The 27,780-nt window shown below is 34.6% G+C and overlaps 1 protein-coding gene across 3 annotated transcripts in view; it reads left to right on the forward strand.

The window, feature by feature from the left end:
- The window catches only part of IFT74 (intraflagellar transport 74), a 35,856-nt gene continuing 8,076 nt past the window's right edge, over window positions 1–27,780 (forward strand). Inside the window, exons 1-17 of one of the 3 annotated variants that reach the window (XM_041486276.1) lie at window positions 1–194; window positions 705–851; window positions 1,366–1,501; window positions 2,015–2,063; window positions 2,870–2,968; window positions 3,135–3,195; window positions 3,632–3,691; window positions 4,640–4,701; window positions 15,358–15,496; window positions 16,584–16,646; window positions 17,252–17,395; window positions 18,492–18,532; window positions 19,714–19,793; window positions 20,961–20,963; window positions 22,918–22,971; window positions 25,263–25,360; window positions 26,292–26,418. In XM_041486276.1, the coding sequence (XP_041342210.1) occupies window positions 729–851; window positions 1,366–1,501; window positions 2,015–2,063; window positions 2,870–2,968; window positions 3,135–3,195; window positions 3,632–3,691; window positions 4,640–4,701; window positions 15,358–15,496; window positions 16,584–16,646; window positions 17,252–17,395; window positions 18,492–18,532; window positions 19,714–19,793; window positions 20,961–20,963; window positions 22,918–22,971; window positions 25,263–25,360; window positions 26,292–26,418 (1,339 nt within the window). In that variant the 5' untranslated portion in view covers window positions 1–194; window positions 705–728. The remainder of the gene's footprint in view (window positions 195–704; window positions 852–1,365; window positions 1,502–2,014; window positions 2,064–2,869; window positions 2,969–3,134; window positions 3,196–3,631; window positions 3,692–4,639; window positions 4,702–15,357; window positions 15,497–16,583; window positions 16,647–17,251; window positions 17,396–18,491; window positions 18,533–19,713; window positions 19,794–20,960; window positions 20,964–22,917; window positions 22,972–25,262; window positions 25,361–26,291; window positions 26,419–27,780) is intronic. The other 2 variants (XM_041486277.1, XM_041486278.1) reach the window with 2 other exon arrangements.

A 27,780-nucleotide genomic window follows, 5' to 3' on the forward strand; every position in this document is an offset into this window, starting at 1 on the left:
GGCTTCTTATCCCGGCAAGCACCGCGCTTCACGCAGGTTGTTGTGCGGCCAGGGCCTCGCCAGGGCCTCTGGGAGTCGTAGTCTTCGGGGGACGCGGCAGGCTGGAGCGAGATTTGTGGGCATCGCGATGTCCGCGCGGTGGTTGCTGCGATACGGCGGCGCTGCCCGCGGGCTGATGGCGGCTGAGCGGCGCGGTGAGGGGACGGGACGGGACGGGACGGGGCCCTCCCGGGCGGTGGCGGCGCTGGCTCTGCGCTGCTCTGCGGCTGGGATGGGCGCCTTCCGGGATAGCGAAAGTTGCCGGGGTTTATCAGGGATTTCTGTAGTGATGGGTGGTGGATTACGGACCCTCTGTAGATAACCGGAATGAGTATTTGCACCCGTTGCTCGCTTCCAGTTTGTTTCATTAAAGACTTGCATTCAGATACTGAAGCGATAAATGCCACAAGAATCAGCTGAGAGCTCACAAAACACTGAAAAAGACTGCTGCCTCAGCTTACTCGTGGACATTAATTAAGTGGTCCTTCCCGAGCCCTGCCGCTCTCTCGTACCATCCAATAAGCAAGTACTTTGCAGATTACTAAAAAAAAACAAAACAAAACCAACCCCCATAACATTCTAATAAGAGCTATGCTTTAAAGAGTCGGTATCCCATAGTTTTAAGGATCTTGTGCAAATCGAAGGATGGTTTCTGTTGTTACCAGAGAGAAGTTAAAAAGGAAACGAGTATGGCCAGCGGTAACAGACCTCCCACAGCTCGTTCTGCTTCAAGAGCAGGAATAGGACTGACCTCTTCATCAAGGCCTGCCTCTTCATCAAGGACTCCGTCAGCAGGCAGAATAGGAACAGCGGTATGTTAGAAAATATTAAAAATACATCATTAATTTTTATTCATTTAGATTTTTGTATCTTGGGTTTGGTGGTTTTTTTTGTTGTTGGTGGTTTTTTTTTTTGTTTGTTTGTTTGTTTTTTTTTTTCCTTTTTTCTTTAATACCAAGACCAGAGTGAGGAGAAGTTCTTTTTTTAAGAAGACTTTAAGATTTCAGTTTTGTATAAAGTTTTGCTAGCCTTGTCTGGAGGGGATCAGGGACATCCTGCATCCAGAGTTCACCTGGGAGACCTAAATAGCATTAATGTTGCAGATAGATGGAACAATGAACAGCTGCTCAAAAGCAGTCCCTTACCTTCTACAGGAGATATTCATTTGAAGCTTTGCTTCCCTGAAGAGATGCAAATGCTATAAGATACCTACAGAAAGAGTGTAGAGACTAATAAGTTTTTAACTGCTTTGGCAATTGCTTAAGGATAACAAAGTAATAATTCAGACTTGGTAGATTTTTCATTTGTGGTTGTTTTTTTTTATAGATGCCTCTTAGTACAGCAAGACCTGGCTCTCGTGGTGGTTCTTTAACTCCTGGAGGAGTCTTATCATCTCAGATTAAAGTTGCAGATCGTCCAGTGACTCAGCAGGGATTAAGTGGAATAAAAACTGCAATGAAAGGTATTTTATACTGAAAACAGCCCTCAAGATGTCTGCAAACATTTTGAAAGAATATTTAGGTTTTTAAAAGAAAGCTTTTCATCATTGTGTAAATTGCAGAGTGAAGAGCTGTGATTAAAAAGAGGAGCAAAAAGAAAGAGAAAATTAAAGCATTCCTCTTTCTGTCATTAGTCTTGGTAGCCAAAGAAGATAAGCATTTTTTTATAACTGAGCTGTCTTTAAAAATAATTCAAAAGAATAGAACGAGGTTGTTGTGTCTTCTTCCATCACTACAGAATACTTAAAATACTCTATTGCATAGTAACTATTTGTATATTTGTATTAGTAATGTTTATCTTCGCAGCAGTCCAAAAATGTCTTCTTTCTTAAAATTACATAATAACCCTATAGGGGCACCAAAAGATATTAGTTGTACATTTTTTTAATGTAAATTTTGCAGATTGTTTTCCTAATTTACAGTTCATTTGAATTAGGGGTTTTTAAACAAAATATCATATAGTTTTCTTTTATCAGGTCCTCAGAGACAAATAATGGATAAAACATACTACCTTGGCGTGCTGAGGTATGTCTTAACAACATACATTTAATGTTCTGTTCCCTTTCAGACACAGAGTTGAAGCTTGACAATAGCATGCAATAAGTGGTGTTCACTTATAATGAACTTTTATAGGAGTGCTGCTGTAAAAGTGAAGGTTATTTTGCATGTAGATAAAAAGGAATGTAGGAAGAAAGGAAGTAGGTTCATTTGAGCTTTTGTTGTTAGGCTTGCTAAGTTAAATGTTCTCTCATGGCATTAATAAGGGGGAGGGTCAGTGATTCTGAGCTTCCACCTCCAGTGTTTATTACATCTGATAGCTGCATTTGTAACAGGTAGCATTGCAAACAAAACATTTTTTATTGTTCCATTTCAGATGGTTTGCTTGGATTATACATTCAGCTAGCAATGACAAAGGCAAGACCTTGTGCAAACTACTGCATGCAGAATTTTATCAGTTGCTCATATTACACTTTTGAATAATTAGTCCTAAAAGATGTAATTTTTTTTGTGGGTATCATCCATACCCACATTCTGTGAAATTACACTGTATTTTTTTTCTTTCCACATCTCTTTTACCAGCAGAGACAAAAAGCTAATTAAAACATTTCATTTCATACCAAGGTTTTCCAGCAACTACTTAGGACTTTATCTGGTACAACCATTTTGCTTTTTTCTATACCTACCTCTTCTTAGAAATGCTGAGTTGAAACAAAGTGCGGTGTGAGAGAAACTAATTGCAAATCCCCTATCATAAAATATATTTACAGTTCTAGATGTGCTTTAGTTGCACATATAAATGTTAATGATTCCTTTTTCTTTATTTTTTTCAGAAGTAAAACAAATGAACTTACAACAGAAATTAATAAGCTGCAGGAAGAAGTAGAAATGTACAAACAAGAGAAATCTGTTTATTTGTCCTATGAAAAACGGTGAGATCTATTGCAGCTAATGCAGTGCTAACTTTCTGAGTCACAAGACCATTTCAAGTATTGGGCAGGCTTCAAGGAATCAGTGAATAGTTACTATTTTCGTTATTTTATTTTTACATATACAAATCTTTCCATTTGAAGTTTGACTTTTTTGTTTCATATTTAGGGCAGAGGCTTTAGCTGGTGAAATCAAAGATTTTCAAGGTCAACTAGCAGACTACAACATGGTATGCTGCTGTCAAATTTTGATACTGAATGCTGCCATTTATTCTCTTGCTGATTTTGTACTGCTTTTGCTTTATTCTGAATCATTTTTTGACATTTCTATTTGAAAATATACTGGTTAATACTGCCTTTATTCAGTTATTGGAAAGGAAAGAGATGGAAACAGAGGAAAACAAAAAGTGTACTATATATTATGAGAAGCATCTGCATATGGATTTAAGAAACTGGTGCTGTGTAATATTTCAGTGCTTAGAACAGCTACATATAATGATGATTATTTCTAAAAATGACATGTAATCTATTCAGATTCCCAAATCATATTTTTCCCCAATTGCAATAACCAAAATTTGCTGTGTTTTCATTAACCCTTTGTCTGATTTTTTTTTTTTTTTTAAGAAAAGGAGAGCAGTAACAGTTTGAAATTCTGTCTTGTTTCAGGTTGTGGATATACTTAACACCAGTACAGATATGGCAGAAGTGATCCGTGATTACAGTATGGTAAGAATTAAGATATTTGCTATGGTTTAACAGTGAAATGATGTGTTACTTTCTTGGTGCTTTGATGTGTGACATATCTAAAAAAGAATAGCACTGACTTAAAGCTTAACCATTTTTTTCCAGTTATTCATAATGTTGGCAACATGTTAGCAGTAAGTCAGTTGCCTGAAGTCTTGTGTTAACAGCCCCATGATAGTTTTCTGTGATTTACATTTGAAAAGGGTGTTATCCCAACCCAAATTATGAGTGATAAATATTTTTTTTTTTTTTTTTTTTTTTTGGCAGCACACAACACTAGTCTTAGGGAGGCAGATTTAAGCAGACTGTGCTGCCTTGTAAAGCTGCCTGGTCTTCTGGACATTAAGTTCTTTTTTGTCCTCAGCCTTTTAAGTGTCTCCAGTGTAAAAAATAATAAATAGGTCTCTGACATAGCCACCACAAATCAAAAATTTTTGTTCATGTTTTGCTTTCCTTATTTATTCTCTAATACATCCTCTAAGTGTTAAGGCATGAATGACATTATGTGTATTTTATTTCTTATGATCAATTCGTCCATAAACAATATAAGCCAGTTTCAGTAAAGGTTGTTTTGGTAACTTGAAAGACGACCTGAATATTTCTTGGTCAAAACAACTTTTTTTTTTGCTTGCATATGATTGAATAATAAAGATACAGTGTCTGTGTCATAAAGAGAAGAATGCTTTTCATCCCATCTGTGTATTTTTAAGCAGTATAATAGTGTTTCAGGAATAGATCCCACAGAAATAGTAAGTGAATCAATTTCTCTGGAAGTACTTAAAAGATGTATACATGTTGTTGCGGTTTAATGGTGGACTTGTCAGTGCTGGTTAAGGGTTGGACTTGATGATCCTAAGAAGTGTTTTCCAACCTATATGATTCCATGATTTATTACAAACTTGATAGTATTTATTTTTTTTTTTTTTTAAGTTAAAGGTTCAGAATGACCGAGACACTCAGAATATAGATAAAATTTTCACAGAAAGACAAGCGTAAGTACATTAAGTCTATGTTTTTCATTTTTGAATAACTCAACTTCTCATAACTTAACTTGGGAAAATTGAGATGTTACCTGTTACCCTAAGAGTGCAATGCATATCATGAGTGATACCTGAACAATTTCAAGATGATATGCCAGGTTGTAGTTGGAGTTCCTAACGTTAAACTCTGGTTATTCTTCTGAACATAATTACCCTGCCATCCAGGAAGAGTTAGGTGGCAGTAGAGACTCCTGTCTTTTTGCAGTCTGCTGTCAAGTTTTGGGAGTTTTGTTGCAGAGTAGCGGAGTGAAAAAAGCAAGCAGGAGTGGGAGCTAGACCTTTGCCTGGCTAGTAACACAGGTTTGTGCAGAGGGAAAGATGAGGATGTTGAGATGCTTGAAATAAGAATTTGTAAGCCATGAGAACAGCTTGTGTAGTGATAGGCTGAGAGAGTGAGTTTTTGAGGTAGTTGATTTAGACACAAGAAAGGTGGAGCAGAAAGCTGTATAATCCCGTTTGTTGCCAGTGAAAGCAATCTCAGCAATGAGATTTTATGTATCAATAAGAACTCCAAAGCAACAAATTTACCAGTTAATAATATCACATTGTATTAATACCGTGGTTTTCAACAGCTCACAAGTGTGTCTGTTCCGCCCTGAATGAATCTTTAAGTGTTAAGAAAATATGAAGAGAAAATATTTGGTTCAGTGGCAATGCAGTAAGGGTAATTTGTCATTGCACTGTACATACACATTTTTGGGACTACAACAGTTTGTCTTTCTTGCTCTGCTAATTTGGGTTAAAAAATACCCAAATGCTCCATTCTCTGATTGTGTTAGTTTTCCCTAATAGCCTTCAGAGACGTTACAGCATTGATTTGGAGCCAGACCCCAAGTCTGGCTGTGGTCTGCTTCAGCATTTTAGAGAAATTATTTTTCTCTTCTAGACCTCTTCACAGTGAAAGCATTAATGATTATGCCAACTTCACCTGCTACTTTGTTCATGTTGAAGAATATACAGTAAGCCCCCCAAAATAAGTATCCAAACACGTTTTTATAAAAAGTGGATTATGAATATTTTTTTGCAAGTTTTGAAGTATTTGTTGTGCCAATAATGCACACATATGACCCCATTTTTTCACTGCATGATTGATGCAGCAAAATCTTGTTAAGGATTTGGCAAGATTAAAGGAGATAGACTGCATAACTTCATTCTGTACTGTATGTAATAAAGCATAAAATTGAAGTACAAGTGTGCTACGTTTTTGAAATGTCAGTTCAACATCCGTTGTTTAAGACATTAACGCTCCTCATTTACATAAACATCTATGTATTTATCCTCAATAAATCCATCTTCTTCATCTCCACGTGCATGAACTTTCTCAAATACTACAATGGGTTCTTCACTGCTTGTGCCAGATATTGAAGGAGAAGGACTTGGGTCAGCTGAGAACTCCTTTTCAAACATCTCTGAGTCATTTTCTTCCAGTCGACGGTGACGGTAGCTGATCAAGTAGTGATACCATGCAGGACATTTTACAGCAGTAAAAATCAGGAGTGTAGTGCCTAGGACAAACCCTAGGACACCTGCTAGGAAGGTCCAACTTTTGCCAACAAGTGGTAACTCTTTAAAAAAACAGGGAAAAAAAAAAAAGAATCTTCATGAGAAATACTAGCAAGAACTCAAGTATGATTTTTTTCATAGTTAAATTGAAAACTCGCAAAGTAAACCTTGATAGGGGAATGTCTGAGTGTCTCCAGAGGTTTGTTGTTGCTGTGTTGTTTGGGAGTCATTAGCATCACAGAGACTAATAATGTATGTGCATCGCATATTTCCTAGCAGAAATATGTGATGTACATACATAGAAATATGCGATGCACATAAATATCCTATTTCCTACCTTGCATATTTATAAAAAATAATTGTTTCAAAGTCTATTTCAAAGACAAAGCTTTGGGGGCATATAAAAGATAAAAATTATAATTACATATAAATATTTTTTTTCCAAAAGTTAAATTCCAAGATTAGCCTTTGGAAAAAAATAATCAGTAATTGGCTTCAAATTCTATTTCCCATGCTTTACATTTCATGTGATGGTAAGGTCTGAACACTAAAATATCATGCCTTTTGTTTGGCATGTCTTTTCAGTTGTGCTTCTTTAATAATAAAAATTTCAGTAAACTGTAGTTGCCAGTAGTATTTTTCTAGAAGTTGCTTTTGTGTGCTGGCCACTACCCTAAAATAAATTGTAACGCGGTACAGCTAAAGAAATGTGTCACAGTGGTAGTTTATAATTTGTGTGTATAACTGTAGATAATTTTCTTGCTGTAGCCAGAACAAAGAAGTAAACCATTTCAGAATGGAAGAGTTAACTGACATGTAAGATTAACATTGAAAGGTGAGGAGACTACCACTGAAATTTCCTAGGAATGTGCAACAGGCACATTCACATCCTTTACACTGAACACAGTTAGGATGGGAGTAAAATCTCCAAGTTCATGCTATCATGTTTTAGGGAGACAACTACATCTAGAAAGTAGTTAGTTTGGAAAAAGCAAATTTTTTTTGAAAGTTGCTTCCCTTGTTCTGTTAGGCAGAGATCTAGGCAATTATCTGAATTTTAGGGCTTTGAAATTCCATCATAATTTTTCAGTATCATTTGAGAGTTCTGGGGTTTATCTGTTTTGAACGCTTATTCTGTAGACCTTAACATTCACTGCAATGTCTATGACTGTCTACCAGGACATAGAAATATGCCTGCTCTGTAGCCCTGGCTTTTATGGAAGAGTCAGAGTGTACTAGGGATGCAAAACAGTACAAAGTCATTGAACAGCATATCAAACAGCTCATAAGCAGTAAAGTGAAATATCTGTATTACCTGCACGAGTTCCGTTGTTTCCAGTGATGTTGTATGGAGTCAGAGCTGTTAAGGCACTACTTCTAAGATTAACAGCAGGAGTGGAAGTTACAGTGTTTTCTAAAGGAGTATTTTCAATTTTGCAGTCAGCTGGTTGGATAGCTGCCATCTTGATGGAGATTTTTTCCATGTTTGGGAATGTACATGTAGTGTTGCTTTCATTTTCTGTGAATGTGAGCAGTGAAGAGGCCATGAGATGCTGGTAATTTTTTGGCATGCTAAAAAAAACTTCATGGATAGCTATTGTATTACTGCATAATATGGGTAAATTGATGGTTGATTTTATCCATATCAGAAAAAAAAAATGCACAGTAACGTTACTTGATGCTCTTACCAGAACTTACCCAATGTCACGTTGGAGTCAGTTAGCCATATCTGTAAGTCAAGGAGGTCACAGGAGCAGATCCATGGGTTTCCAGCTAAAACAATTTTAAGCAGTTTAAAAGATGATTTTATATGAAAATATTTCAGAAAATTATACTGTAGATTTAAAACTGTCAGGCTTTCTAGAGAAGTAAATGTATCTGAATCCAGTTGCGCAATCCTGTTATAGGATAGATTCAGCACTGAGAGTTGATTTAATCCTGCAAATGCTGCTTTATGAACTGTGCTAATACAATTGTTGCTAATATCCAGAGTTATGAGATTTTTCAGATTGTAAAAACTGTTATTGTTCAGTACAGTAATGTTGTTTTCATTCAGATGAAGTTCAGTGAGGCTAATAAAACGTCCAAGAATCTCTTTGTCATGATCTTCTAAAGTGATTTTGTTGTTTTTGAGGCTTAATTTAGTAATGTTTTGAAAAAGGTTGGTGGAGATATTAAAGAGGTTCTTTGCAGACTCCTCACAAGCAACCTGTTGAAAAAAGAGAATGAAAACAATTAAATACCATAGAGAAGTCTACTAAAGATAGTGTCTCAGTGAGGACTCTTAAAGGCAAGAGAGAACTGTCTTCTGTTTTTCAATTCAGTCATTTTAAAAGAAAAGTCATATTGCTCTTCATTAAGTTTTATTTGCATCTTTCTGAATTAACTCCTGGTCTGGTGAGAGAGTGGACTGAATCCTCCTAGTGTCTAGAGACCTGATCTTCCAGAGGACTTAATGCTTAGCTCTGTGCTTAGATGCATGGGTCTTTATGTGATGGTGATCCAAAATGTAACCAGCTTGTCATGCCATTTTGGAATTAATATTTGGAATGTATTATTTGTTGGGTAAAAAAGAGCTTAATCTGGAAAGAAGGTGTCATAGAGGAAATTTATTCAAAACTGCAAATTAATTAAAATATACTTTCTAAAAGGTATTCTTTTAAAAAATCTATGTTTGCTCTTAATTTAAAATAACATCTTTAGAGCAGACCTTCAACTAAACATTTGCTATATATCTCTATGCTATAGCACTTAATTTTGGTTTTCTGTGTTAAAGTTTAGCATAGCTAGAGTTTTTTCTGATTTGAGTCTTTGCTCTCAATACCTTGAAATATTTTTTTTTTTTTCTGAGAAGACTATATTTATTTAGATATGTAAAGAGGCATTCCTGTTGTTTGAAAGAACTTGAGATACAAAATCATCTCAAATATGTTTCGGTGTTATTCATCCACTTAAAATTACTACCATGAGCTACTTGTCCATTACACAGAAAACCACTTCTTACTTGCATTTTTGTATTTCTTCAGGACTTTTATGTTTATGAAACAGTTTTTCAAATGCCTTCTGCTTCAAGTGTATCTTTTAAAAATAAGGGTAGTTCAGGTCAATGTAAAACTTACAGTTTGGGATGTAATGTTGCAGTCTGCAGTGGCTGAATTCAAAAACAGTGTTCCAGCCCAGATCACAAGCCAATAGAGTTTCATGTTTGGAGCCTAGTAAAGAACAACATTTTTACATATCAAGACCAGAATTACCGGTGTTTTCTGTAGTGGTAGTTTAACAGATTAATAGATACAGTTATTTCAATGATAGTTTAATAAATTTTGGACTACATCAATACTTTGTAATGTAAAATTAATTGAAAAAACAGGGGTTATCAGAATTAATGAATTCAGCTTTCACTTAATTGAGCCAAACCTAAAATCCAGTGTGCAGACTGTATCAGCAAATAGAAAAGGGATTGATTAGACAAGTTAATAGAGAAAAGTATCATAAATGTATAAAACAAATAGGCAGGGCTGTACTCATTATTATCCTTGTTAAAGCAATTATGCGTACTGGAAGACTATGATTTGAGTAAACTGCAGAAAGTATTGATGTTTGCATGCTCTCCCCATACAATTTCTCTTGTTGCTCTGGCAGAGGCAGAGTGCTCTACTAGATGATTCTTGGTTTGTCCAGTCAGATTTCTTTTATGCTATGTAAATTACTAAGCATTTTGGTGAATATTTACTCAGAAGATAAATCTTTTAATCTCTTTCTTGTCCATAATATAACCTAGAACATGACATAAACCTGCACTTTTCTATTATGAAGGTATAGTTGTTACTCTGATCTTTGGAACTAAGTAAACATGGTTCAATCTCTAGTGATGGAATTCTTGTACTGATTCAAGCCTTCTTTTTTGAAAGTTAGGAAAGGTCCTACAAATGGTATTTACTGTGACATTAACATCTCTCAAAGACAGGGTCTCTCAGTCATTGCCTTTGAATCAGACACTATTTGTAGTATCTATTAATTTTGAGCAGAAATGTTATACTGTATCTGTGAGATGTTAAGTTAGTCCCTGTTTATGCCATTCATTATACTTGAATGAAAATGTTATGTAAAAGGTAATGAACCTTCAATTTTTCCAGTTTTTCTTTAGCATCTGAAAAGATAGGGTGGCAAGTTAATCTTAGTATCTCCTTGCCAGATTTCTATCTTGCAAAGTAATAGAAACTCAAAAGGTAAAGTGTAAGATACTTGTTTAAAGTGAGCTGTACAGAACATCCACTGAATTTAACAGAAAAGAGTGGGGGAAATTACATGAGGAAGTTTAATTGCACTAACAATGCTAAGTATAGGCAGCCTGTCAGATTTACAAAACCTCCACCAGTCCTTAAAATGAGTGCTGGAAGGACTTTGCTTATCATAATGAAATAAATGAGGTCATAGAACAAACTGATTAAGTCTATTTGATAACTTCTATATGTTTGCATATTCAGAGGATTGACCTCATTCACCTAAACTGAATCAGCCTGGATATTTCATAACTTCTTGGAAAGACAAGGAAGATAAATGCCACTTAAAATTCTCTGTTCCATTGTGTATTTCTACTTCTGTCAGAAACTCATACTGAATACAGAGGGAGTTCGTAAACCTTTTGCCACTTAGCCATTATCCGTGGCAGGGACAAGGGGTGCTAGCAGCAGAAGCCCTTGTGGAATTATGTTCCATATTAAGTTTTGCACTTGTCAGTGGTGGCCTGCATGGTTTTTAGCCAGTTTGTTTATTGTTAGAGGAAGACATGATGCACTTTGAGAACTCCAAAAATGATAATTTTAACATCTTGGTCTTGCTTAAAGATACTGCTTCCTAGAAGTTCAGAAACAGAGCAGGTCTTAACCTGGCAATTTATAAATACAGATTAATAGTATTATTGTAGTTTTCAGATTACAAGACAAAAGCTGTCTTAAACAGAATGGGAAGTATTCTATTAATAGTATTAAGTATTGTTTTTAATGTTAATCTGTAAGTTAATAACAAGCAAGTTGAAAAAGTTGTACATATGTCCAAAACATAACTCCTAGCTCCTACGTACGTTTCTGCTGAAAAGGTAGGGATTTCGTACAAATGAGACTGCCTGCATTTTGTGTGTGTGAACCTGTGTAATCAGTAAAAGAACAGGAAAGAATCTGTAATTTTAATTGCAGTTTAGCATTTTACTAGAACCAGATTTTACGAGCTGCTACTTAAACTAACTGCTTTGAAAAGAGACTTAGCCTGGCAATACACTGGCAATACATTGGTAGTACTTTGATATTTCCTTGTAATTAGAAGAGCTTTCTTAAAAATTTCCATCTGAGAACTTTGAAAACTATATAATTTAAAAATAATGTAATTATTTTTCTGTGGAAGTAAGTGTACTTATAGAATTGGTCTGGTGTTCAGTCTGTTCCCCAGCTTTGTAATGAGGTAGAATTTACTTAACAACTCAGCATGTCCAAGGTTCATACTAATTCCTGAAATTTTAATGTACCTTGTGATGTGTTTGCTTCCAGTCTAACAAAAAGTTACAGTAATGAATCTTTGCCTGCATTTTGAAATAGACTTGCCAAGTGTCTTACCTTTCGGTTGCTTCTGAGAGGTATCATATATACACATATGTAGATTTTTCAGTGCGCTGGCAAGAAATAATATGGTGAAACAGCACTTTGTTTTTCTTCAACCTTTGTACCTGATGAATAACCAGCCAGTGTAAAAAAAAATAATAAACCTAGAAAATCCTTAGCAAAAGATTGACTAAGTTGAGCAACTTCTTATGATCATCTTGGATTTAATTGGATCAGCAGCCAATAGGAAAGCCTAACTGTAGTATGCTGAAGTGTCAAGTTCCAGATCATAGAGGAAGCAGTGAGTTTAAATGCCACAGGTGATTTACAAGCAAGTTGAGTTATAATCAATTAAAGAAATGCTGGAGACAGAAAATGCAAATCTTTTGATCGTTCATCAAATGAAGAGAATGTCAGGATATTTGCATACCGAAGTAAAGCTTCCTTGTTCTGCTTAACTCTGAATTCTTGTGTTTTGGAAATATCATTGTCAGAGGAGCTGCAGGGTCACAGATAAAGCTCATTTTTTACAGAGAATTACATGCACTGTAAGGATGTCTGTAATTGGGGCTGTATTTCAGGAAGAAGTTATAAAAACAAATCATACTTGATCTGTAGTGAATGTCTATGTGCAGGCTGAAAAAAAGTGATTATATTGATATACAAGTGCTGTGTCCTATAAATTTTTACTTGCATTAGTGCTCATTCTGTCCAATACGTATCACCAAACTACAGAACAATTAATCTCCTTTCCATCTCCATTCATCTCCAATATGTGGCTTTATAAATTGTTTTACTTCACTATGTCTTTGTTGTTATTGGTACTTTTGTTTTGCATAATATCTCAAAACATTCCACAATTTTTCCAAGCGTCATCCCTGATTCAGCTTCATGCATAGTGTTCAAATTACTTCTGGTAATGAATTGTGTTTCTGTGACAGCCATTGCTGATTTTTTCATTGCCTCTTGAAAAATCACGAAGTTGCAGCCTCCCCTCACCAGGTTTCTGCCAGAGAAGATGCATCACTATAAGTCAGACATTTCTAGTCTCAAGGACATGCTGGATCATCTTGAAGTATTTAGCCAGGAGTCTATATCATGTAAGAAAAGGAGAATTGCCTCATGTAAAGAGACTACTCTGTAATGTGTCCACACACTTTGAATAGAGGGGGCTGGAAAAGTAGGTTTCTTTCCTTGTCCTGCCTCGCACGCTTTAAATCTCAGGCAAAAATGAGAGAAATCCCATAGAGTTTGGAAACACAACTGCCCTCAAGAGTGATATTGCTATACATGTAGTAAACTATTCTCACTCTTTTGAAGGTTCCAGTGATCTCCGGGAAAAGCACTGTGTTTGTATTTAAATACAAGCTCCCTCTAAGCCATACTGCAATGTCTCCAGGAGAATCACATCTAGAGTGGAGATTTCTTCTGAAGATCAGCACCATTAGCATTTTTTTGAATTTCTTACTACACTTTCTTGATTTTCTTTCTTCCATGTCCACAGTTGGGCTTGATTTGAGAGAAGCTATCACTGCTGAGACTTTGCAACAGCTTTCCTAGGTCCACATTGAGGCATGAGGCACACTCAATAAACAAGCAACATGAAAGCTCCCTGACATCTCCTAGCTCCATGCCTTCCAAAAGGTCTTGGATCAAACTACTCATGTAGCTTAAAAAATAGCTCCTTTCCATTACCACATGTAACATAATTCACCATTTATAAACTGTTGCTCATGCAGTCAGAGCATTGGACTGGGTCTGAATAAATTAGTTTTAGTCTCAAGAAGGTATTAGATTTAATGTCATGTTGCAACTATCCAGTATTTCTTATGCAGTCTCAGTGCACTCCAAATTTGGCATACTAAGTGGGACATCATGATTTTGATTTTTTTCATCATCATCAGGTCCAAAGCATTTTTGCGTCAAGGCCTGCTAACCTGACAGAATTGCTACATAATATCCTCAGTTTCCTGGAGATTATGGATCTTTCTTGGAAGCTGGTTGGAAGTGGTTGCATTTTTGAAACTCTTTTGAGAATTCCTTGTAAGTGATAAATACTGTGGGGAAAGGCTGAGAGAACTGGTATTGTTTAATTTCTAGAAGAGAAGGCTTAGTGAATATTTTATCGAAGTAAATACCTGATGGGCAGGGGTTGAGAAAATGGAGATGCTCTCAGTGATGTCTAAGGACAATGACCACATATTAGAGAACAGGAAAGTCCCTTTAAATATCACGAAAAACTCTTCCGTTTGTTAGAGTAAACAAACATCAAAGCATTGCCAAAACACATTGTGGTGTATCCATCCTTCAAGATACTGAAAACCTGAAAAAGACACTGACATCCTGCTCTAGGTGACAGTGCTCTGAGTAGTGCACAGGTTGGACTGGACAACCTTCAGAAGTCTATTCCAATGTCAACTCTACTCTGCTTCTACAATATTTTCATTATTTCCTTACCCTGAAATTATCATTGTGCAGTTCCACTGTTTTGCATCATCTCTTAAACTGGAGGGCATTCTTGTCTTCAGTCTTTGATCCAGTAGTGTCACTTACACAATTTACAACTTGTCTTCTTGCAACTCAGGAAAAGTTAATGACAAACAGAAGGAAAAAATATCCTGAAGGAAGGTATTCAGCTGATTTTGTCATTTTTAACAGGAGAATTCACTCTGGAAACAACCAAACCATTTTAGCAATCTTTCATGAACAATGAAGGGAAATAAGGTATACTCTTCAGAGTCTCTGTTTTAATTTCCTTTAAGTATGTTCTCAATTAGACATTCTAGCTTTCAGGAATTTCATAGAAATTACTAGACTTATCATAAAACAGTGAGAGCAATTCTTTATGTGTTCTTTAAATCTGCTAAGACAGTTGCTTGTAGCTCACTGTAGCTGGAATGGTAAAGTTTTTGTATTTGCAATCGATTTTATAACAAGAATAAAGTCCTGAATCAAGAATGTAAAAAATACCTAATTTCTTAGTTATTGCATAGTTAAAAAACTGCACTACTCAGACCTCTGAAACCAGTCTCCATTCTATAGTAATCAACAATTCTTTGCGAAGAGTAATCTGTTCATCATCGTCATCTGGTGCTGTCAAGTCCTGATATCTGTATTATATTTTCTTTATGTGCATTCACAAATTGCATATCTGCTTCCTTATTTCAAACTGCTTTTTGTTACTCCAGAAATTCACTGATTGAGAGGTCGTACCTTACTTTTGCCAGTGTTGAGACCAATACAGATAGACAGTGTGGGAGTGTTGGAAAATACCATGTGGGTATTATAAAGGCAGAGAATTCTTTGTCTTCTCTACATTTTGTGAATGTTTTTATCACTAATTCGGCTCCAAGATTAGATACAAGTTGGTAACGCTCTTTTATAGCATTTAGGTGTTTTGTATTATACTGAGCATTTCAGTGAGGCTGAAGGAATAGAGGCTGGAGTTTGAAATGAGTGCTTACAATATATATTTACCAGTAAAAGTTACAAAAACATTATATTTTTGCAGCACAGAAAAGTTAATTCAAGCTGTAGAAGAAGATATCGAGCGTGAAAAAGTTGTGGCAGATGACATAATGAAAGATATGTCACAGGAAAATCAAGCTAAATATCTGGAGATAAAAGCTGCCAATGAGAAACTCTCCCAGGTTGGCTTGTTCATTCCATTATGCTTACCTAAAATATTTCTTCTGGCTTCTTGGGGTTTAGATAAAATTTAAATACTGAAGAACTTGACAGCAGAGTAGTACAATAAAAAAGCTTGCTGGTATCTTAATCAATTGTAGAAGTACCTGAAAATAGAGCAGTTGACTAAGACCAAATACTTTGCCTTCTTATATTTCATACTTTAAGAAGAAATAATGTTCACAATTTTCTGTTTGAATTTAGGGTTTGACATGCAGTTTTTAAAAGCTACTGCAATACTTAGATGTTTCATCATGTGTAAAAAACAAACAAAAAGGAAACTAATCCCAGCAATTTTTGTAGTTCACTTGAGTAGAAATTTTTATTCTTGTGTGCAAAAGTGAATCTAACTAGCCTTCTATGATTATTATTATTATTAATATTAATATTAATATTATTATTACTGTTATTATTGTTGTTATTGTATGTCAGAATGTATCAGAAAAAATTAAGTGGGCTGTATGAAATGTGTGTTACTTCACTAATCCTTATGTTAACAACAGGAGTAACACTTCTCGGCTCTCTGGGACAATCTAGTTCAAGCATACTGTCTTAAAAGATCCTCTGACTAGTCTGTACAGAGATGAGTTCCATGTTTTTATCTGTCTTATAATGAGCTGAATCAGTAGTCAGGGCTTACCTGTCTCTTTCTGGACTGTGAAGAAACAGTCATGGTTCAGATTTTAAAATTTGACTCTAAACTCCTGAAGTACAGGTAATAAATTCTACTGGTTTAAAAATTTAAATTTGATTTAAAAAAAAAAAAAAGTAGAAAAAGGGAAAACAATTTTTTGGTGGTAGCCCACTTAGTTATTGCAAATAGCCCAGTAGTTATTGCAAATAACAATGATAAGAGCAATGGAAAAGTTGGATGCTGCAAGCGTTTACTACCTCTGAGTTATGTGAAGGAGCTGGACAGAGTCTTGTCTTTCAAATTTTTAAAACCAGCAGTGGGACAGTTTACAGCATTTGATAAATACTAAGGTTTAGAGCAAAAAAGTAATTAAGTAGTAATTTTTATCTGAATTTTGCATTTTGCTTCCTCTTTAGGAATTGGTTGTTCAACAGCAGGAATTGGATGCACTAAATGTAAAGGAAGAGAGTCTAAGAGCTGTATGTATGATAACAAGTAGGCTCTATACTAACCTTTCCTGAACACTAGTGTAAAGAATAATACAGTCAAAAAAATACCTATAATTTCTTTTCCTTAAATTTTCAGATACTGTAGGAGCATGCTCTAGTAGGGGAAGGCAAATCTGCCTCTCTGATTCCACTAATAATTTCTAATCAGTTTTGAGTGAAAATGTCTTATTGAGAGAAATTTTTTCATATTGAATCTTTTATGAATAAAAGGAACTATGATCTGAAGCATACAGTCAGAAAGTATGATTTTCAAATACTGCTAGATATTTTTCAGTCCTTTTGAATGTTGTACATAGTTTGAAATCCCCTAGAAACTCCTCAGAAAATTGGCCCAAGGAAGAACTTGTAAATCGAGAAGTAGCTGATTGGGATATTCTGTTCCAGAAAATGCAGTATTGACAATATGGATTATAAATTTTACTTTTTATGAAGTGCTTTTTGCTGTCTCTGTTTTTTTAGTAAGAAATAAGCTTCACTTGAAATGTATAAGTAAGTGTTGCTTAACTAAAGCACGATTGCTGCAATGCTCTCTTCCCATCAGAAAATAGCTAGTAGGTGTTTGCTTTTCCCAACAGGAAATAGCACACTCTGGGGTGAAACAGGAAGCTGTGCAGTTGTATGAAAAGCTCCATGAGCTCAAGGAACGTCGAGATCGAATGATTGCTGAAGATAAGAACATGGAGTCTCCACAGGAGGAAAGAGAAAGATTACTAAAGCAGGCAAGAATAGAAAATATTGTTATGTAAAAGATTCTCCAAGTCAGTATTATTAGGGGTTATAATACTTGAAAATACTTAGGTTTTAACTTTGCCTTTATTTGTGCACTAGACAGTGCAAATAATCTGACATTAAAAATAGTTAATGAATTGGAAAGTTGGGATATTTCAGGTTCAGCCAAACGCTGGAGACCTATTGTAGTGGGTTCAGAGGAGGGCTGTGAAGATGATCCCAGATCTGGAGCACCTCTTCTATGAAGAAAAGATGAGAGAGTTTGAGCTGTTCATCCTGGAGAAGAGAAAGCTCTGAAGAGACCCAAAGCAAAGTCTAGTACCTAAAGACGGTTTATAAAAAAAGTGGGCGAGTGACTTTTACACAGGCAGAAAATTATAGGATGGGGGAAACTGTTTTAAACTATAAGAAGACTGAGACTAGATGTTACAAAGAAATTCTTTTCTGTGAGGGTGGTGAGGCACTGGAACACGTGGATGCCCCATCCCTGGAGGTGTTCAAGGCCAAGTTGGATGGGGGCCCTGATCGAGTGGATGGCATCCCTGCCCATGGCAGGGCTGCGGAGTAGGGGGAAGGGTGAGTTGGAAATAGGTGATCTTTAAAGTCCTTTCTAACCCAAACCAATCTGTTATTTTAAGAAAACAAAATTGGTATGATGAGGTTTTCAGGTGGTTCACTTGCTTCTATTCATGAGACATGTTGGTTGGGAAAACTGCTCCAGCTGAGCGGCTCTTGTAACCTAACTGCAGAGAGTATTCTTGTGAGGTAGTGAACAGGTATACTAGTCCAGGAGTAGTTAGATCAGTTTACGGTAGCTTGTGCTGTAACTAGCCATTTATACCTTATAGATTATTGGTCTGAATGACCAATGGTAAGTGTGTTTCATTATTTAAAGTATGATTTAGAAGACATATGGAAGACGTAATGCTTAAATCATCACTATTTTTTGGACTATGTCACAAATTTGTGATTTCAAATGCTAAGTTTCTATTCCCTGTATTTTGAATTCAGATTTTTTTAAATAATTTTCCTTTTATAACTTGTAGATTTAATTTCATGTGTTAAAGTTGTTGAACTTTTTTATAGGTTAAAGATGATAGTCAAAAAATTGCAAGCATGGAAAGACAGTGAGTAACCCCATTATACTGTTGCTATAAATTACATGTACACTCTAAAGACACATGGTTATGTTCCTTCACAAAGTCTATTTCTATAGACTTCTAGAACATCACCACATCTTCAAACCTGTACTAGTCTTACTAACCTTCCACAGAGAATAGAATATGTTCTTCTGTTTCAGGTGAGCAAGTTGTATAGTGGTAAGACATTTAGATCTGCATAATAAGATACTTCCATCCCTTAAGAACACACCTTGCGTATATAAATTCGTAATAGCACTGACTTAAATTTGTTTAAGGCTGAAAAAGACATTGATTTGTAAGAGATGCTCCTCTGAGGCAGCTATAAAATTGAACCGTCATTAAGTTTGTTTATGTGTTCTTAAAACCTAAGAGTTACGAAAGTTCCATTTGAAAGAGTAGAAGAGCATTGCTTCTTGATTCTGAGGTACTGGGCCTTTCCAAAGACTGGCCAGAAAGTCAAGTAAATCTATAATAAATAGTAATGCATTGAGGGGGAAATAAAACAGTACAATATTTTCTGGTTTTGATTCTTTTGATTTCTCTTTCTTGAAAGAAAAACTGAGATAATTCATAAAATTTCTTAGAAACAATATTAAATTCTTTTAAGCAATATTCCCAACTATAATTATTGGTTAATTTTTAATGCATTTTAATTGGATAATAAGTTGCTTAACAGAATTTTTTAATTAATAACAATAACAAAGAATTGTATTTGAGATTTTATGTAGAAATATATTAAAAGTAGTTTCATATCACACTTTGAGTGATTATGTAGTAGAGTGATTTATTTGGAAATTTCTTAGTGGATTTTACTAAATACAGTTTAAGGAATACACTTATTGCAGTTTAACAATTATGTTGTACCTCTTTGAAGCTGAATAGCAACCAACAGAGGGACTAGTTGAGTAAGTTAAGAATTACTGATGACTCAACAAAAATTGTTTTTTAATAAAAAGGAGCTACAGAACTTCTATTTAATAAACACAGGACTAAGTGATAGGTGATTTACATATACCTTTTTTAATAACAAGAATCATCCTGATATTCATTTGGTTTTGATAAATTTATATTTTCTATTTTTATTCTTGACTTTTCAATTTTGTCTAAAATCAAGTAAGTATTTTACAACACAGTTTTAACCTTGACTTTCATTATCTATTTGTTAGGTTGGCAGAAGTAAAAGAAAAAATAGATTATTTTAAAAAGGTCATTCAACGACTTGACACAGATCTGGAGAACCATCGAGGTAATGTGATTAGAGTTGTAGCAGACTGCAGAGCTGAATCTGTTTGTTCTATAACAAACTATTATACTTAGGAGTTACTTAAAACTTTGAGGCTTATGCAGTAAGTCAAGTACTCATCAGCATGAGAAGTTCTGTGCCGCAGGTACAGCCTTTTTTTTTTTGGACATAACAAATGGGAAGTAGCCACCTTTAGTGATGCATTCAGCAAGTTCATATAAAATAATAGGACAGCTGTCTGGTTTTCTGTCCAATTTTATTTTTAATATTGTTTGGGAAATAGAAGTTTGTCTTACTAGAAGCACTGCAGAACAAACTCATATTTAGAAATGCTTTCATTAATTTTACCTTTTACATGATCTATTACACTGTCAGCAAATGTGGAACTGAGGATATTTAATAGCAATGTGTAAAGTAGACTGAGTTCAGTATTATTTTTATCTGTCTTTGAAACTTCTTGGGTTGATTTCAGCAAGAAGTGTTTGTAAGCTGCCCAGTAATGGCCTTAGCTTATACTGACCTCCAGCAAACACATGCTGCTAGTGCTTAGGCTGGGTTAGTTTGGAATTTGTCCTAGCACTGGAAGTTAAGGTTCTGTGATTAATTCCTCTTTTGGAGGAAGTAACTTCAGTTTGAACACAGTCCCTTAAAAGCTGTAACAGGTTCTACATAAAAGGAAGATCCATGCAATGGAAAACTGTCTTTTGATTTTAAGAAATCTTGTTCAGTTGGGAATTACATAAATATATGCCTGCACTCTGAAAGTCTTTATGACAAATTATTTAACCCCTATAGGATGAAGGAATTAATGTCCCTCTTACTTTATGCCTTTTTTTGTGCAATCCATGTAAAATCTGGCTGTAAGTTTATTCCAGGTGAATAAATATCTAAAAATCTGCCTCTAAACAAATGTTTCAGACATCTGTCTATCATCTTTTGCATGGCAAAATATTTCATATTCCTACATATGTAGAAATGAAATATTCTACATATTTCATTTTTTTAATTAAAAAAAAATACTTCATTTTTAAAAAATAATTTATTAAGACTGCTTTATTAGCTTTGTGTTTCCAGATAATATAATTGCAAACTTTATTGTTCTTTAATTTTTCCTTTTTTTTTTTTTTTTGGCTTGCAACCATTTTTTATTTTAACTTTGGAGAAATACAGAAGGTAAGAAGTGAGTTGCTTTTCACATTTTATAGTTCAGTGCACACACACAGTCATTCATTGCTGGACTGTGTCTTTCACTGTTTATGAAAAAGAAATCTGTTGAAGAAGAGTTTGAAGCATATGTAGAAGAAAGCACATGGGCTTTGTCAGCATATCAGAACCAGTCAGAGTATTCAGAATCAAGTTACTTTGTGGTATAATGCAGAGGGAATTATACCTCTTTGTGTAACACAGAGGGACTAAAGATATTAATAAAGAGTAGCTTTAAGACACAGAAATGTAAACTCCCAATTCTGTCTTCTCTAGTGAATGGAGAGAAATTCACAGAGGGCCATTCATACTTCTGCTCTAAATCAGTATCTTGGTGTGTCCTTGAAATTCCTATGCTCTGTCCCTCCCCAGTGACTTTACTTCTGGATCAGTATTTAAACTTTATTACATAACATTCCCAAAATTCAGCTCTAAAGGTTTTTATGTAAATATCAGGTGAAATAGCCAGTAAAAAAAATAGACATTTTAACAAAGGATTATTTAATATTTTGGGGTACATATTTCAGTGATAGAAATATTTCTGAGCAGCAAAAAGACTAAACATACAATGTTGAAATAACTATTTTTAGGTTTTGCCTGAAAAAATCTAAAAAATAATTCACCCACTTGTTACGTGACCTATATACTAGCAGTAAACTTTGATTAGTCAAAGTCAGCATTAACTTATAATGCAACAGACTTAACCCTTCATTCATTGAAGATGAGGTAAAAATAGTTGTGTATTAGTGGTGTATTTGAAAGAAAACTTACAGAAAAGACATCTCAAAGTTGTGGTCTTCAAATATTTTTTCTATAAACACTTGACAGATTATGGAACTCTGTTTCATGGCTCACCATTACTGGAATTTTTAAGAGTAGAGCAGGCTGAGTCATTAACTATTGGAGTCATTAACTATTAACTTTCCTTGCAAAATGAAAGACAGAGTCCAACAAGGAGCCAAGCCATAGCTGCAAGGAAGCTGAAGCAGAATTTAAGTCCCTTACGGCCCCTCAGGTGTTACTACTGTTTGTGTATAGCAGATAAAAAGGAAAGCATGGGGATGCACAAATAAAAAGTCCTAGAGAAATTTGCTTGCTCAGTTTTATCTGTACGTATTTGATTCTTTTACTTTGTATCCTTTAAAATTAAAATATTGTGTTAAAAATAAAACAGACTCAATTAAAAATGTAGATGTTTGAAACTTCATATTATTTGTCATCTTCCTTTGACAGATATATCAGGTGTCACACTTTACCAATACATATAAATTATGAGTTAATTATAATCAGTAGTTGAATTTAAAAATAGGGTGAATATGAATGTTATTCCTTACTTCAATAGCAGTATATTGAAGGTATATGGAAATGTTGTTTCCAACTTAATTGTAGAAAGCTTTCTGTGCATTTTATTTTCCTAGACCATTGCTTGTATAGTTCTCCTGTTTATTTCCTTGAGATTATCACTTGCAGGCTGCATATCCTTACGAAAGTCCATTCTAATAGGTGAAAGTGCAGTTGAAGTGGCTCATATATTAAACAGGGCTGTAGAAAGTTTTAACTAATCATGGTGCCCAAATACAAAGAAGCATTTGTTCTCTATTATTGAAATTCACTTGACTTCAGAAAAACCCTGTGAATTTCCTTTGTCCAGTCCAAGTATTTATCTCACTCCTGTCCATCAGAAGTTGTAACCCTGAAAGGTTGTCAAAATTGCATTGAAGCTGATTTATTATGCTATCTTCTTTTTTTAATATACAGATATATATGATATAGTTAGTTGAACTGAATACATTAAATGAAATAGGATGAATCCTGTAGTTCCTGGGCATGTAAAAATTTTATTTTTGAAACAGACATTTTGCCTTCCTGAAGGAATCCAGGCCTGAGACAACATAAAGTTAAATCAATGTTACATCTCTTGTAGGGGAAGAAAATTGGAAATACAAGGAGTTGAAGAAGAGGGAAGAGGGCATGGATAGTAAGTTGTCTAATATTATTTAGCCTAGCCTAATTTCACTAAATTACAGGTTTTGTTTTACTGTTAAAAATGTTAATTTATAGCTGCAAAGAAATGTTAATTTATAGCTGCAAAGATATCTTACAGGACAGTCACAAATATTCAGTGTCTTTCAAGGCTTTTCATCAACCATTAAATATCTTAGGAACACAACTTGATTTTATGAAAGCAAAGCTGTAATTAATGGATTGAGTGATTAAAAGCAGAACTTCAACGTGGAAGACTGTAGATATAATGTAATTTTATAAAATTAGGCCTTCTCATGTCTATTTACTCAAGATGAATGTTGCTAAAGCTTTGTTACATGTCAAAAAGTTTTAATGTTGTAGAAACTTTAGTAGCAACTAACAGAGGATGAAAACAACTGACTTTAAGTATACTTATTCCTTGTATACTGTAGGAGACAGCTTGCAAAAAAGTTGGTCTGTTACTCAGCAAAAGGGATAATGCCAGTAAACATGCTATGCAGGCTCAAGGGATATAAGTTTTTAAGTGTTCTCCAAAAATTTTCTATATAACTTATGGCTGTCATGATACTGAGAGAAAGGTCTCAGCTGATAATAAAAGATTAATAAAAAACACAGCAAGTTTCTGTGTTTTCAAATTGCCAAGTTTCCTGAGAAGCAGAGACAAAAGCTCACTTGATCTGGATTTTCCATATTAATACAGATGGGCTGCAGGGCTTGACATTTTGGATTTTGGTTCTGCTGCATTAAAGGTTATTGCTAAAGTTACAGACCGGTTAGTGATTTGAGGGACTTGAGACCTGGGAGATTTGGGGGAACATGCCAGTAGTCTTAAGAACAGGGAAAGAGGAAATAAGATGGCTGTGCAGAGGAAGAGGGGACAGGAAAATACAGGCCAGTCAGAATAGTATAATTTTCCACTAGAAATTTGGGAAAACTATGCAAGCTAACAATATGTAAATGTAACAGGAATGGGAATATGAATAACAGTGATATTGATTTGTCAACTTTTTTTCATTGTTTCGTGTCAGAAAAATACTGCAGAAAAAGGAAGGTGTAGCAGATTATGTGTACTTTTAACTTCAATACAACTTCTGCTGCCTTGTGGCAGCAAGCTAGGCAAATATTGTCCATTAACCTATATTGTCCATTAAATTAATAAAATCATTAATTTTTGGAAGATTCAGTGCCAGTATGAAAGGATGTACTGCGTGGTGTTTTGCAGTGTGTCACATGTTCAGGTTAGTCAGTACTTTCTTAATCAGTTGGATGATGGGAGAAGCATCTGACAGAACAGTTACAAAAACTGGTCCATCAAAAAAGCTGAAATCATGTTGAAGGGTGTGGTTAGAATTTAGTATATATCTGTTATATTAGAAATTAATTATAAAAAAGTTTGGGAAGGACTAAATGTAAGTTTTTACACTTGGATAAAGTAATCCACAGTGAAAATGTGGAGTAGGGAGCGCTTCATTAGGTACAGCTCTGTGCTACGGCTCAGAGAGTGAAAGACAAAGTGAACATGGCTGAGCAGTATCAAACTAACAAGGAAAATACCACAACAGTAGGTGTACATTGGAGTGTAGTTTTTTTGGACATCTGAAGTAATCTTTTTCCCTTTGTATCAAATTCTTCAGATGGGAGTTCTGCTCATAAAGAAGGGGGCTGTCAGTCCTGAAGAAAACTGATGGGGGTATGCAGAAACCATCACCTGCAAGGAGATATAAAAATAATTTATCTTTTATTTTAGAAAATTTATGACAGTTGTCAAATGGGTAAAAAGGCTGTTTCAAATAATAATGGAATAATTTATTTCTACATATATGTGGAGGATAGAAAAGGAATAACGTACCATTAGGTATAGAAAGATTTCAGGTTGGATATTAGTAAAAACTTCGTAACAATAAAAGGTACCAAGCATTGAAACAGATTGTCTAGGAGAACTGTAGAATATCAGGAGCTCTGTGTGTGAAGAATATCGACAAACATCTGAATTACTGGTAGATACAGCTGGTTTTGTCCTAGAGCAAGTGAATTAATTTGATGAGTTCTTGCACTCTCTTGCATTCAAGTGTTTTTTTGAAGCTGTGAAATACACAGCCTTCAAATGAAAAAGGGTCAATAAGCTGACAAGTTTCAAGGTCTCTACCAATTGGCTTTTAAATAAGCAATTAAAGTCAACTATCTGAAATGGTACTGCTTCCAATTTAATACCAGCTTTTGACTGGAAACAACATTGCAACCATTAAAGTAAGAGCATTCTTTTTCATGTTTGTTAATCTCTAGATTTTCTAGCGACTTTTGAAGAAGTGAAGAATCAGGAATTGGAACGAAAGGCCCAAATAGAAGCCAGCATTGTTGCACTCCTGGAGCACTCCAGCAGGGTAAACATGTAACATTTCCATCCTCCTTTGGCAAACTAGGATTTTTGACACACAGAATAGAAGAGTGGCTGGATAAAGAAGGATGGTGGATTTTATATATTTATCCTTATCTACATAATTTCTCTTAAAATGATTAAACATTAAACCATGTACAGCTGTAGTTAAAAAAAGGATTAGTTTAATTTCTCTCTTTTTCTGGGTGAAGAGTTTTGAACAGTATGTGATATTGTAACCAGAACAAAGGGATATTTTCATAATTTCTATAACTCTTCATCTCTGCTATAACTAACATTAATTATGACAAACATTTCCAAATACTGCAAATAAAACTACTGCAATATTTTGTTTATCCACAGTTTGCAAATCTCAGTTCACGGGTATTTTGTCACTAGTGTTACTGAACTAAAAATATTTCAGTTGTCCCTCTGATCTACCAAAAGTATGTCTGAACTACCCTGATGCATAATATTTAATGTAAATATTATAAATAAGTAATGTAGCAGTTCAGAAACTGTTCACATTTACAGTCTACCTTTTTTTTTTCACTTTCAAGACTTGTATTCTTTTTAATGTTTTTGGCTGCCATAGATGTTTTTATGTTATAGAAAACTTTTATCTGAGTAATATTTTGATTCTATGATTATTTTAATTATCTCTTTCAGTATAGTATACCATAAGGTATATTTTTGGCACTGTCACTTATTTTACAACAGGCCTATATGGCGGCACAGTTTATATTTGCTGCATATTTATTTCATCTGTGCTGGCCTGTCAATACATCTTTTATCAGAAGTTGGCAAATGCAAGTCATTCACGTTTAAATCACGCAAATAACAGTGTCATAGGACAGGAGGGTTTCTTATTTGTCCAGTTGCCAGTTGTTGTTTCAAAAATACAGCATGTTCTTATAATTGTTGTTGGTAACACACAGAATCTGAATCATATGAAACAAATTTCATCTGTTACCAATCAAGACTTGAAGATTATGCAGGAAGACCTCACTTTCAAATCAAATGAAATGCAGAAATCACAGAGCACTGCTAAGAATCTGATTACAGGTGAGATCAGCATTGGATTTTCTTATTAATTCCTTAAAATAATAAAGACTACCTGCATTGTTACACTGATATCATGTAGAAGATTGCCAAATATTAGATACCAAGTGATCTCCAAATATTAAAATACAGTGATAAGTTCACAAATTGAAGTGCTTCTTGGTAACAAGTTATTTATTTTCATCAGTATATTTCTATTTGTTTTATTTATTTCATAATATCTATTATCTATTAGATATTGTGTAGGATATATTTATAATAGGTATGCATACTTATTTATATTTACCTTACTATTATCACTAAATTATCATCTTCCTTGCACAGATATATGTTTAGCAAGTGTGTTTCAATACAGGGGTTGAATTGAGCTAGAATTTGATTTTACTAATACTTACCTCAGAATAAGATCTGTCATGATCTTGGTAAAGTGTTTAATAAACTGAATCAGAGTCTTCCACAGTTATCTAACCATGTATTATTTGTAAATTTAGTTCTTAGAATCACTTACTTATGGTTTATGCTTTTCCAAATGGATATGTACCACAGGCAATTAAATGACAACAGTGAATAGCTCTCAAATCCTGAGGCTTCAGTTCTGCAGAGTGAATACTCATTTTGACTTTCTTTTCTAAATACTCAAATACTTATTAGCATTTTGAAGATGTTCTCTGTAATTTCAAAAAGCAGGCAGTAGTTTTCTTTCATTCCCATACAAAGTATCTCTTTTGTTCATTATTTGCACTGTTTATGGTAGAATTGTCCTCACAATTCTGCGTCTTTGCCAATATCATTTTTGGTTCAGCAAACCTTTCCTTGTTTGTTTGGCTGAAAGGAAGGGGCAGGAATTAAGAAGGATAAATCATTTTCTTAGAAGGCTGTTTCATGTTGTACTTCATAGTAATTTTCAAAATAGGAGCCAGTATTGTGACTTCAAAGTAGTTATGAACAAATAAGAAGTTGTTTGGCACAAAATCTTAGAGAAATTGATTTTCTGTTATGTAATTTAACACTAGTGTTTGCTCATCTGCAAATACTCATTTTGCAGTTGTAGTGTAGTTTAAATTTCTGGGCCTTATATTAAAAGTTCAAATATGACTTTTTGTTCTTCCATATAAGCATAATTTCTGACTATTTTCCAATATAATGATATTTTGGAAGCATGTAGTGCTATAGAGGTATTATTGAAAGAAAAATTTCTTTCTCTGTAAGGGAAGAGAAGGAAGTTACAGTACATAATTTTCAGCAAACAATTTAAGTTATTCCTAAGTAAATGTGTGACAGCTGGGATTCACAGATAGTATAAGAAACAAGATTCTTTCAGAAATACAGTGAGTGCTCAGTTTGCACAATTGAAGTTCCTTCTAA

This window comes from Pyrgilauda ruficollis, unplaced genomic scaffold (assembly GCF_017590135.1).
Source record: "Pyrgilauda ruficollis isolate IOZ18807 unplaced genomic scaffold, ASM1759013v1 scaffold75, whole genome shotgun sequence".
In the NCBI taxonomy this organism is placed as follows: domain Eukaryota; kingdom Metazoa; phylum Chordata; class Aves; order Passeriformes; family Passeridae; genus Pyrgilauda; species Pyrgilauda ruficollis.